The sequence below is a fragment of the Yamadazyma tenuis genome, chromosome 2, assembly GCF_029203305.1.
Source record: "Yamadazyma tenuis chromosome 2, complete sequence".
NCBI classification, from domain to species: domain Eukaryota; kingdom Fungi; phylum Ascomycota; class Pichiomycetes; order Serinales; family Debaryomycetaceae; genus Yamadazyma; species Yamadazyma tenuis.
The window spans coordinates 958,159-970,637 of NC_089462.1; the positions used below are offsets into that span (position 1 = coordinate 958,159).

A 12,479-nucleotide genomic window follows, 5' to 3' on the forward strand; every position below is an offset into this window, starting at 1 on the left:
TTGGACTGTGTACTTCGAGCATACATTGTTCTAACTGTAGAGTATTGTAGATATTAATTGTGAGATCTAATTGATAGCGAGTGTTCTTCTATTAATGTCCAAATCTATCTCAGCGCTTCACCTCAAAAACTCTGACTCGCTTTGAGACTGCGAAACAACCAGAGCTTTAAATATATAAAAGGCATTTTCAAAAGCACCAATCCTTAACGGATCAAACTGTACACGAAAGACAATCACCATGTCGGCATTCGGCGGCAAATCCTTTGTACCGAATAATGGGTCGATGGTGAACCAGAAACCGTTTGGATTTACTGATAATCGTGACAAGCGAAGGGAGAATACCCAAGGTAATAATAACAGTGGGAACCGTCCCACCAGGCAAAAGAATACTAAGAAGACTAATCAGAACCAGAAGGATAAACAAAGTCAAGGTGCCAACGGACATCGTCCTAATAGAAGAAAACAGAACGATTCGATTAAAGACAATAATAATCACGAATCTGAATACGAGGACGTGCTACCAGAAGCTAAAGTAATACCGAGAATGAACATGAAGCTTCAAAACTACACCGAGGATGAGGTCAGAGAGACCGGTTCATTGGTGCCGAATGCAGATGCATTAGGATTTCCACCCAAGACCATTGTACCTCGTGAATTGCCCAAATATCTTCAGACTCAGACAAGAATTATTGAACCCCTTTTCTTCCAACAAGATCCATGGGATAAAAACAACCAGGAGATCATGAAGCAAATGGAAGCCAACAATAAGGGCTCTGATTTCCAAGGATTGTACGAAGAATTCCAAAAAATGAGAGAGACAGAGAGGAAGAAAATGGAGGATTTGGGGTTAGTTGATGCTGAAAATATCCGGAAGGATCTTAACGATGCTATTGTATTCCAGGGGACGTGTTTGGATATGTGTCCAACTTTTGAAAGAGTTAGAAGGCAGTTGGAAAATAACGTGAAAAGATTAGAAAAGGATCCGGCCACAGACAAGATATCAACCGACAAGGCCGTCAAGGCTTTTTCACGTCCTGCTGCTGGTCAACCGCCTCCTTTGCCATCTGAAGTTCGTCCTCCTTTTGTATTGATGAAAACACTTGATTATTTGATAACTAATATTGTTCCCAAACTACCTGATGCTCATTCTTTTGTGTGGGACAGGACCAGATCAATTAGACAAGACTTCACTTATCAAAACTATTATGGACCAGAGGCAATCGACTGTAATGAACGAATCGTCAGAATTCACTTGATTTCTTTACATATCATGGCAGGGAATGAAGTAGAATATTCACAACAACAAGAACTAGAACAATTTAACAAGGCATTACAAACATTGATGGAGATATACCAGGATGTTAGAAATAGAGGGGGACTTTGTCCAAATGAACCAGAATTCCGGGCTTACTATTTATTGAGTCACTTGAGAGAAAGTGAAGTTGAACGGGAGATTCAAAACCTACCTGATTACATATTATACAATGATTTGGTGCAACTTGCTATCAAATTTAGATCGTTATCTTCACAAAATAACATAGTTGAGAGAGGATTCAAAAATGGCGTTGGAAGTTTGAATTTATTTGTGGAATTCTTCAGGTTAGTGTACAAGGAAACCACTCCATTCTTAATGGCTTGTTTGCTTGAAACACAATTTAACGAAATCAGATTTTATGCGTTAAAGTCTATGACAAGAGGTTACCATACAAAAGGTAAAGCTTACGACGGAGACACATTGAGGGCGATGTTGGGGTTCGACACAGTGGAACAGATGATAAAATTTATCGAATACTATGATATTGATGTTATAAATGACCATGATGTTATACTAATTGACTTGGTCAATAAAGAAAAACTAGAAAAAAAATACAAAATAAATTCGTTGAGTGAAAAGCCCAAGCTTTCACAAGCATTTTCAAAACAGATTGATAAAAAGATCAATAGAAATCTAGCAGAATTCATTAACTGTGGAAAGTCTAATGAAAATTTGGACTTGAAGTATACTAAAACGGCGAATATCTTACCTTCAAATAAAAAGATATTTTCAAAACCAAGAACTAACAGTGAGGATGTTAAAGCCGGATCATTTGCCGATTTTATGAATAAACCATCCAATGGTGGATTTGGAGCTCAGCTGCCTGCAATATCAGGGTTCGCTAGCTCGGCCAGCGTTTTTGAAGAGAAGCAACCTGCTGCAATTCACGTCACGATGCCTACTAACAATTACCAGGGACAACCTCCATCATTTGGAGGGCAAGCGAAGACTTCAATGGAACTCAACAAAGTAGATTCAACCAAAGTTTCAGCACCAAATACCTTCCAATTCAATATATCCGAACCTCCTAAACGAGATTCAAAGGTTCCTCTTGTCGATGAAAAACCCAAAGTGTCATTCAACTTCGGACAACAAAACCAGGAATCAAAAGCTAGTGTTACCAGAAAACCCGATCAAGAACCTCTGATCTCAAAGCTGTTCAGTTTAGAGCCCCCTACTGAGACTGGAAGCCAATTTCTGAATACTCAAGTAGCTGCACCGGTAAAAAATCCACCCACACCAGCTGCTGTACAAGTCCACAACAAACTTAGAGATAGTGCAAAATTCGATGAAGCTACCAAACATATTATGAATCTGATAGTCTCACAGACTGTAACTGAAGAATTGAACAAATATCTTCCTAAACTCATTAGACACCAAAATCAGCAACGAGAGAGGTCGAGAGTCATTAACTCGTTAAGTAAGGAGCTTTACGAAGCATTTTTGAATGAAATTGTCTTCAAAATGGCAACCGAAGTCAAAGCAGAAGCATTCTTTATTAAGAACATCAAGATTACCTATATAAAGAAGTTAAAAGAGGTCGGAAACAGACTAAGAGTGAAACAAATGATAATACAAAAGAGGCGGAATGAGTTGAACGGGATCAAGTTTGGCAGTCGCTCCCAAGATAATTTGAAAAGACAGTTATCCAATTCCTCCATCGCATCAAGTGCCAAGAGAAGACAAGTGTGGAATGAAACTACCATTGACGAAATTGTTGACAAGAGGAATGAAATTGAAAAGTTATGGGAACCAGTTAACTTCAAGAAGTTTATTGAACGGTTAAGTGCCAACTTGAAAATCAAGATTGAAGTAGACCATATTGACTTGAAGTTCTTGATAGTTGTTGAAAATTTCAAGATCAATTATTCCAAGTGGTTGGTTAACAAATTAAGTTTAAAAGCGAATCGGCAAAAAGCCATTTATGAAAACCACATCAAGAACGACAAAATAAATCTAGTTTTGGAGAGTTTACCCAGGAAGGAACACTTGAACAAAGAGTTTTTCCAAAACACGTCCTTCATTCTTTTCGAGTGTGGATTGTTGCAGGAGTCTGATAAATTCTTGAATGTCGAAGAAAAGTTGAGTCGAGATGGTCTCATATTGAAAAAGATTTTGGATCTCGTCAACAAGTATGGTGAATACAAAGTACAAGTGTTGATCATGTACTGGGACATCAGCCACTCTGAATTGAACAAGGAAACCATACAGTTTCACCTAGGTATGGAAAAGCTCAAGTACAGCGTTGTTTCGAACGTCATTGTTTGTGACATGAGTGAAACGAATATCAATGAAATTTTGACGGAAGGAATCGACAATATCGCTAACAACTTCAATGGAGAATTCAGTAAGAGAGGAGAAAGAAAGAGAAATGTTCCAGAGTTCAAGAACCCTGGAAAGGATATCCACGTCAACAATGACAAATTCAAGATGAGTGAAATCAAGATGATTAATAAGGCCAAGTTGGACAAGAAATACGCTTATTTAAACAAGCATTCAATTATCAATCAACTGTTGATCAATCGGTCCATTAATACCAACCAACTGTTGATCAACCGGTCCATTAACAATCAGCTGTTTTCAGCAGCGTCCAATATTCTAGATACAAGCAATATAACCCAAGTTGGAAACCATTCAAACATGTCAATTCTCGGTGGGTTCGGCCAGGAAATTATCGAAGAGAGCACGCCTTTTGGTACTCCTAAGAAGTTCGTCAGACCACACGGAAAGGTTTTACCAAAGAACCTACAACAATTGATCGACTTGACAACTAAAGTCAAGTCCAAGTACAAAGCATAGAACCATACGCATACAATAATGTATTTGCAGCAGCTATATAATATATAATTTTTTTCATAAGAAATCAATAGCAAGCATCTTTAAGGCATGAAATTGAAATGAAGGACTTTTGAGTCATGATATGCTGATGCTAAAGGGTACGTTTGGGTCATAATGCAAGAAAGTGAAATCGAACGTTTCAATGAACAGCTGCTGAATTGATTAACCATTTATAGTAATTCGACTTGATGTAGTTGGAGTCCATGTTGGACGACACTTCTATATCTTTTAAGGTGTCAAGAATAATGTTGTTATTTAGATGCAAGTTGTAATGAACACATGCGGTGGTTGACTGACAGACCGGACATTCATACATCAAAGAGTATTGTGCTGGTCTTTCAGGTTGAGCATCTTCTGGTTCGCTATCAGATTCAAAGTGGAAATTTTCTTCCCAGTCTTGAATTCGGCATTCCTCACTGCAGTAGATGGAGCCAGGTATGCACTGTTTACCATGAGATGAGCAGTAGTCTTCAAACATAGTTGTAAGGTGAAAGTAAAAAAATGTATAGAAAAAAAAGTTGGGGAGGAGTAGCCGCCTTTATACCTATTTGTAGAGAATTGTGGGTGAGATCAGTAAGTCCTAAAAAAGGAGGGGTGATGAGGTGTGTATCACGTAACACACGGCGGGTGAAATACCAGGGTTATATCGGACACAGTTATTTTGTACCTCGTGTTGTGATGGGTCTTAACTACTATTCACCTTTAGTGGTTATGGTAGTATCCCAATCGAACAACTAAAGTGGTTACTGCCTTGTCTTCGAAATTTCCACAGTTTTTCGCAAAAAGATAATTTCTGCTAATCGGTTATTCTGCGTGTGGTCAAAAATACCCAACCCGAGTTATCCAGGGTTGCTCATCGTGGTTCGGAAATGGTTATTCGTGTCCAATATCAGACAATTGTTTTTGTGGGGTAGAAAATTTTTCATTTTGAGCTTTGCGCGTTGCTCCGGTACCGGATCATGGTCGTGCCCGTGCCCGTTCCCGTACCCACCCTGTGCGCACCAAAGATTTGGTTGATGGTATACCATCAGAAAACCAACTTGTCAGTTGTGATATTGCAGATACGTAGCAGGAAAATCAATTCATTGAATCTCGTTAGCCTGATAATAAATACCAGTCAACCCCTGAGTACCTACAAAAACGCCGCTCAATTCACCCACTTTACCATGCTTTACTCGTTCTACATCTTTGATAGACACTGCAACTGTATTTACCATCGTCGGTTTTCCCTTGTGGATGATGGGGCCACAAATACGGATAATGAATCGGATGTGGCAAAGCTCCTCTTTGGGGTTTTGTACTCGTTGAAAAACATCTCTTCGAAGCTTGGTGACCAGTCAACTAATGCGGGTGGCTTCAACTATTTGAAGTCTTTTTCCACCTCAAGTTTTCGAATTCACTTTTTAGAGACCTTGTCCAACTTGAAGTTCGTGTTGATAACTGACAACTTGATTGACAACGTGCGAAGCGTGTTATGGGAGTTGTATTCCACATATTATTTGAATAATATCGCTTTAAACCCATTAAGCCCGGTGGACTTTAAAGGGGATGAGAAGATCACCAACCCCAATTTCATCAGCCAAACTGATCAGTTTCTTAGGTCATTACCGGTGTACGGAGGCCAGTGATTGCTTAGGAAACCGGGATAGCGGCAGCAATCAGACAAGTCCGCATCATCACGGTCGCGTTCCCCAAAACACCGGCATCCCGGCCTTAACTATGGGTGTTAGGGTGCGAAATTCCGGCCCATAGATTTTTCCAGTGCATCAGGTTTTGTGAAGTCTATGGTTATACTCTATAAAAGGAAATTAAGTTCCCCAAGGAATGTAACTTCCATAATTAAATCAAGTATGTCAGAAACAGAATTCAAATTCAAGTCAATACACCATGAAATAAGTTTGGTAACTATTATAGCCATGGCTCAGATTCTCTGTCAAGGTAGTATAACCATGTCAATGAGTATCATGGATGTCGTGTTGAAATCGTTTCCTGGAGAATACCAGTCTTCTATTAAAGTATGGTTTATGGGTTCTTTTGCCTTGACGCTTGGAACCTTCATCTTAATCTCAGGAAAACTTGGTGACATATATGGCCTCAAATGTATATTTGCCATTGGGTGGGTTTGGACTTGTCTTAGTGCTTTGCTCACGGGTTTATCTGTGTACACTCACTCAGTGGTATTTTATATTATCTGCAGAGCCTTGCAAGGTATTGGCTTTGCTTTATTATTACCTTGTGGTATGGGTATCATTGGTAACCTTTACCCAGTAGGTTTCAGAAAGAACTTTGTGTTTTCTATTGTGGGGGCTGCCGGACCTTTTGGTGCTGCGCTAGGTGCATTAATGGCTGCTGTCATCGCCCAACTTTCGTGGTGGCCTTTATGTTTTTTCATAATAAGTATCATTGGTGCTGCTTTTGCTGGTTTAACCATCTGGTTGATTCCAAACTCAATTAACGCAGCCTCCAAAGATTTTAAAGAATTTGACCTTATTGGTTCTTTAATTGGAACAACTGGTTTGATCTTGTTGAATATCGTTCTTAATCAAGGACCTTTAGCCGGTTGGAATAAGCCTTATATAATTGCCTTGTTGGTAATTTCTGTTTTTTTGATCGGAGGGTTTTTCATCTATGAACTCAAATTTGCTGAGTATCCCCTTTTACCAATGTCTATTTTCAACTACAAAATAGGAATGGTATTGATATGCATTGCCCTCGGATGGGGTTCGTTCGGGATCTGGCAATACTACTATTGGATTATCATGTTGGAGTTACGAAATTATACTCCTATTGCTGTTGGTGCCAGTTATATTCCTGTCTTAGTTTTGGGAATAGTGGCAGCCATGCTGGTAGCTTTTATTATTCACAGAACCAGACCCTCATATATCTTGTTTGCTGCAAGTCTTGGGTTCCATGTTGGATGTATCATGTTGGCGGTTACCCCTGTAAAGCAATCATACTGGGGATTGACTTTTGGCCAGTTGTTTATTTTGACTTGGGGAATGGACCTAAGTTTTGCAGCTGGTTCAATCATTTTATCAGATTTCTTACCAAAAGAACACCAAGGTATGGCTGGTTCACTAGTATCTACTGTTGTGAACTACTCGGTCTCCTTATTTTTAAGTCTTGCTAGTAACATTGAAGTTGAAACTTACAAGAAGGTACACAGTTCAATTAAAAGTTATAGAAATGCCATCTACTTTGGGATTGGTATTTCTGGTTTGGGAGTTCTACTCGCATTTGCATTCATACTTTTCCAGATATTTCTTCATGATAAGAACGACACGTTGGACAAAGAGTCAAACTTCGACTTACAATCAGAAACAACACAAGTTCCATCAGACGACGAATTGGAAAAGTAATATTTGGGTAATCTAGTTAGTTTATAGAGTTAATGCATAGAAAACAAAAACAGCGCGAAGTGCGACCGAATTTTTCATTATTGGTGCAAGCGGAATACAACAGTCGTCGGTATTGCTAGAGTTCACGAGGACTTATATAGCCAATCAATCGTTTACCACAATCGTCATAGATTGGATCATCCGCAAGTAATTACCTACACTGGTGATCTGACCAACAGAATCATGTCAACAACTTCTACGACGAATGCTAGTGGCATATCCAAGAAGAGTGGGTTTGGTAGTATAAATGCCAATTCCTCAATAAATCAAGGAGTAAATGGTAATATCAGTGCAGGCAACAATGGAGCACTTGCTGCAACATCAGGGGCCGGGAAAAGAAATCATTTAGAGCAATTAATCAGAGAGCTACAGAATAAATTGGGGCCAAACTGGGATAAGTATCACGAAAACTTGAGTTTGTTCTTGATCGGTAAACTTAGTCGTCAAGAATTGGTCAACAATATTGTCCCCATTTTGAAGAATGGATTGATAAAGTATCATAATCAACTATTGTTGTTGAATTTTGCTAATTCCTTCAAGAATATCCCCATAGATTTCCAAAATGAGTTTGCCAGCTTTTGGAACAAAAAGTCAAAAAACAAGTCTGTAAAATCATCACAGTATGAGAAATTCAAACAGAATATCATGGGATTACCTATCAAGGAAAGAAGAAGAATAAGAGCCATAACAAGAGAAGCTGGTAAAAAGAATAAAATAAATGCTGGTATCACTTTAACAAGACACGCGTTGTTACCCAAGATCCCTTCTATTCAGGATAAAGAACAACAACAGTTGCAAGTCAACAACTTGGTCGGATGGCAACAAGATGTGTTAAACGGCATAAATACTCCAATTTCGACGGATACCTATGAGTTGCCAGACAATGACGATCTCTCGAAGAGAATAATAATGGTGATGAGAGAAGCTGGTCTCACAGGTGGGATAAATCCTCAGGTCTTGGAAGTTATGATGTTGGGATTGGAATCTTACTTAAAGAATATTGTTGAAAGCACTATAGATGTGGCAAGATACAGGGCTAACAAGTATAATAATAGTGATTTCATATCAACGGCCATTCAAACCGTGAACGAATCTATCAATGATAGAAAAGATTCCTCAAAAGCCAATGGTGAATCCAAAGATGAGGATTCTGATTCAGAGGATGAGAGGGATCCTAAAAGGAGAAAAGTTACTTTGAACATCCATGATATGTTTGACTCCTTGGAGATGTTCCCATATTTAATTGAACCAACTGGAACCCAGACAAGATTAAATAGTGTGATGCTAAAGAATGATGATGAGTATGAAGGAATAGATTATGAGTTACCACCCAAGATTGAAGAAGAGCAACCCAAGTTGAATGGAACTGCAAAAGAACCACCTTTCATAGACAAGAAGCTAAAGGACGATTCCAAGAATTCAATCACCGAAATTGATATCTCCAGAGAAAAGCCTTCCGATAGTGCGATTGTTTCTCAAAGTTCAAGTACTCCAACAAAACCTAAGGTGCAGAGCCATATTGGAAGTATCGATGAATTAAAGTGGGTTTTGCATGATTTGTACTCACAAATGTAAAATAATGATGTATTGAAGATAATATAACTGTAATATACGAACCATCTAGCGAAGTTTCTCTAACTGTTTTAGAAGTTCAAGAGACCCTTCAAGGGTATCCAAACTACAAAAGTTGAAGCTCTTGACACTGAAGCAATAAGATAATACTCCATGGAGAATATTTGGCTCGTTGAATAAATATTCAGCTTGCGATTCTCTTGAAAGATTAGTAACGTCGAATACACACACGTTCATGACGAGTTCATCATTTTGCATGTTGCTGACCCTGAAATTGTAGAAACTGGATCCATGAAAAGAGTTCGACAATTTACTTAATATGGTTGCAAAGTTTGAAGGATCATCCAATATCATGATTTGACTAGATATCAGAGATGGCTCGAAACTGCTGACTGAAATTGGCTTCAGAGAATCAAACATGTCATAAATGTGCCCATTCTCAAATCCTATAGCTTTGCATGAATAAGAAAAGCTATTGGAAATATTAGAGTTCAATGCAATCTTGTAAATACTTTGTAGTAATTCTTGCAATAAGTTTGGGGTTTTGTCACCGGTGAGTACAACAGAAAAGTCTTGAGTCTTATTAAAGCTTGTGAAGAAGAAGACTTTGAATTCTTTTAGTATTTGTGAGGTTTGGTTCATTGATAAAAGTTTATGGAACTTGAACGTAGTTCCATCAATCTCGAGATGGGTGTTCGTAGTCAAATCAGTTCGCTGAGGAACATTAATGTAAACTCTGTTCGAAGATTCAAAGTCTAGTATGGAGTTTTCAAGGAGGAGCTTGGTATTTTCATGGGCATCAAGCATTGCTTTTACATTGCCATAAATACCGTTAGTTTTGTTTAGTTTTCCAGCATAGTCGGCATCCAATTGTACTAATTTCTCGTGTTTCAATTCCAATGCTGTTAATTTTGACATTAAGTCATTTTTGGTGGTGAAAACTTTGTTCGAACTGTCTTGCAAGAGATTGATGGTTTTCTCTAGTTGTTCATTCTCTTTTTCGGACTGCAAGACTTCTTCTTTGAAGGTTTCAAGCTTCTGTTTCATCATGGCTAGTTCTCGAACCTTTGTTTCGTATTGGATGGTTAATTCTTTGGACTCTTTTACCTTTTCTTGTAAACTATTGTTTAACTCTTCATCAATTCGGTTAATTTCCTGCTCTATTTTGATATTATTTTCTTTCTCTAGAGCATCTAGGCTTTGTTTCAACTCGGTCTCTTCCCCTGAAAGTCTGCTGATTACCGAAAGTATATCCTCGTCTTCGAACTCTTTTGCCAAATCGATCTGATTCTTCAATTCGAACTTGAATTCATCGAACAGTGATTTCATTTTTTGTTCATACTCTTTGATCTTGAAATTGATCAATTCTTCTTTATTCATGACATTTTTGGTTATGGAAACTTCCAAATTATCGTATCGTCTTTGGTTTATTATTATCAAATTCTTCATTTCGGAGATCTTGTTATTCAATTTGTTATTATTCCGTTTCAAAAACCTCAAGTCCTCTTCTAGAAGGTCCAACTTGGTGGTCAACTCTTTGTACTCGTTATTCAAAAGATCAAGTCTTTCATTCTGTTGGCGTATTTCGTTATCAGCACCATTATCATGCTTTGAGTTGGGCTCGTCAAATTGTAATGATTGGACTGAACGGGACTTTTGTATATTGAGCTGCTCATTCATTCCAATTAGACGGCTTATATGCTGTAAGTTTATAGGAGCAGGTATTGTTTCTGGTACTGTTTTTAATGTGGACTTTTTGAATATTGGGATCTTAGAGTCTGAAGGTTTCAAATCCCCTGCCGAAATTCTTCTCTTTTGCCCTCGATGAGACTCTACCACATTTTCTATAGGCTCCAATGGTGTTTTGAAGGAGGATAATTCATTAGTCGATGTGGGGGACTGATCCATTATTCAGATATTCACGTCTTGAACCGATCTGAAAAGTAAACAAGATGTCTGTATGCGCAGACCGAAGCCTTTGGTAGATACACATACACCAGTAATATTGTGTTGATAAACCCTTTGTATATGCCCAAAGTCACTAGCTAGAGCACAAGCAGGTACAACTACTGTGAAGGTGATACAATATATTAAAGTTATGGGTGTTGTTAAGTATTGGTAATTTCTATTGATGTTCCATTCTGGAACCACCCAAGCTTTCGCTTTTGCAGCCAACACAGAGTCTTCTGATATATCAGCCAGTGCTGTACCAGACTGAGCTTAGTTAAAAAGCAAGAGAAGTAGCAGAAGAGCTTTCCGAGGCACACCAAAAACCAACTATTGATCTTGTATTTTATGGGGTGGTTGTTATTTAGGTTTCAAATGAAGGTCTTTCGGTACCTGGAAAGGGTTGTTAATAACCTTTGATATAACCCGGATTTGGCTCTTTTGGGAGCTTCTTAACACAAAATCAGAAGCTGGTAAAGTGTTCCAATAATGTTGTTTAGCGAAGCCTACAAAATAAATCATAGTTTGACCTTTATTAGATCACTTATTTACAAGTATATATACACTGTAAGGGGGTGAATGATGTCACATGTAGCACTGAACGAAGCTCTTCTGACAGCTGTAACCATACCAATTTTGACACCATTTCGTGTTTAGACGTCCGATTTTCCAGGGCCCTCATTATTATGACAAAAATTAGGAATGAACATAGTTCATAATATTTTGTAGAGAAGTCCCACTGAGGTAGAACATCTCAGTTGAAGTCCTTGATTTGCAAATTACGGGTCATCGCCGGTAAGGCGATTCGGACGCCGTCCAACTCTGGAGTCATATGAATTTGACAACCCAATCTTGACGTCTCTGTTAATCCGAAGGCCAAATCCAACATATCGTTTTCGTCATCACTAGGTTCCGGAATATCATCGTAGAATTCGGGATCAACAATCATATGACAGGTGGAACAAGCACAAGAACCTCCACAAGCACCTTCAACGTCTAATCCATGGGCCTGGGCGATATCCATTAGGTTATCACCAGCCGCCGCTTCAACCTCGATCTGCTTCCCGTCCTTTGTTATGAAAGTAACATGTAACTCTTCACCGGGTTTAGCTTTGTGGACATGTCCATGTAATTTGGGTATCGAAGTATGGAAGCCTCTGATGGAAGAGCTTGAACCGTGGCCAACAGATGTCCAGTAATTATGGGATAAACCAGCTCTGGCAATATCCATGCGAAGCCTAAATATCGGCAATAGACCGGAGGACACAGTATGCTTCAATCTCAACATCGGTGGTGAGTTAACCGTGAATAAAAAGAGCGATGCTTTGAGATGAATAATTAAAATAATGTGATTAGTCGGTCCGCAATTCGGTTGTCACCAAAAAAAATGCTAAAAGTTCTGACTCTAT

At 38.6% G+C, this 12,479-nt stretch overlaps 7 protein-coding genes across 7 annotated transcripts; 4 read left to right on the plus strand and 3 right to left on the minus strand. All coding sequences in view use genetic code 12, as the record gives it.

Annotated features, from left to right (window-relative positions):
• Positions 1–238: 238 nt before the first annotated feature.
• On the plus strand, positions 239–4,114 carry SAC3 (actin cytoskeleton and mitosis protein; the record flags this gene model as incomplete). Its single annotated transcript, XM_066157723.1, has 1 exon — positions 239–4,114. The coding sequence occupies one exon, from the start codon at positions 239–241 to the stop codon at positions 4,112–4,114; it is 3,876 nt and encodes a 1,291-aa protein (XP_066013820.1).
• A 178-nt stretch (positions 4,115–4,292) lies between these two features.
• Positions 4,293–4,631, minus strand: PSN45_001759 (uncharacterized protein; the record flags this gene model as incomplete). The annotated part of the gene is made up of 1 exon (XM_006689639.2): positions 4,293–4,631. One exon carries the CDS (start codon positions 4,629–4,631, stop codon positions 4,293–4,295), a length of 339 nt encoding a protein of 112 aa, XP_006689702.1.
• Positions 4,632–5,319: 688 nt separating this feature from the next.
• Positions 5,320–5,781, plus strand: PSN45_001760 (uncharacterized protein; the record flags this gene model as incomplete). The annotated part of the gene is made up of 1 exon (XM_006689637.2): positions 5,320–5,781. One exon carries the CDS (start codon positions 5,320–5,322, stop codon positions 5,779–5,781), a length of 462 nt encoding a protein of 153 aa, XP_006689700.1.
• A 288-nt stretch (positions 5,782–6,069) lies between these two features.
• ATR1 (multidrug-resistance type transporter aminotriazole resistance) lies at positions 6,070–7,512 on the plus strand (the record flags this gene model as incomplete). Its single annotated transcript, XM_006689636.2, has 1 exon — positions 6,070–7,512. One exon carries the CDS (start codon positions 6,070–6,072, stop codon positions 7,510–7,512), a length of 1,443 nt encoding a protein of 480 aa, XP_006689699.2.
• Positions 7,513–7,734: 222 nt separating this feature from the next.
• On the plus strand, positions 7,735–9,126 carry PSN45_001762 (uncharacterized protein; the record flags this gene model as incomplete). The annotated part of the gene is made up of 1 exon (XM_066157724.1): positions 7,735–9,126. One exon carries the CDS (start codon positions 7,735–7,737, stop codon positions 9,124–9,126), a length of 1,392 nt encoding a protein of 463 aa, XP_066013821.1.
• Positions 9,127–9,171: 45 nt separating this feature from the next.
• Positions 9,172–11,031, minus strand: PSN45_001763 (uncharacterized protein; the record flags this gene model as incomplete). The annotated part of the gene is made up of 1 exon (XM_006689634.2): positions 9,172–11,031. The coding sequence occupies one exon, from the start codon at positions 11,029–11,031 to the stop codon at positions 9,172–9,174; it is 1,860 nt and encodes a 619-aa protein (XP_006689697.2).
• Positions 11,032–11,824: 793 nt separating this feature from the next.
• Positions 11,825–12,301, minus strand: YAH1 (mitochondrial matrix iron-sulfur protein; the record flags this gene model as incomplete). Its single annotated transcript, XM_066157725.1, has 1 exon — positions 11,825–12,301. One exon carries the CDS (start codon positions 12,299–12,301, stop codon positions 11,825–11,827), a length of 477 nt encoding a protein of 158 aa, XP_066013822.1.
• Between the last annotated feature and the right edge of the window lie 178 nt (positions 12,302–12,479).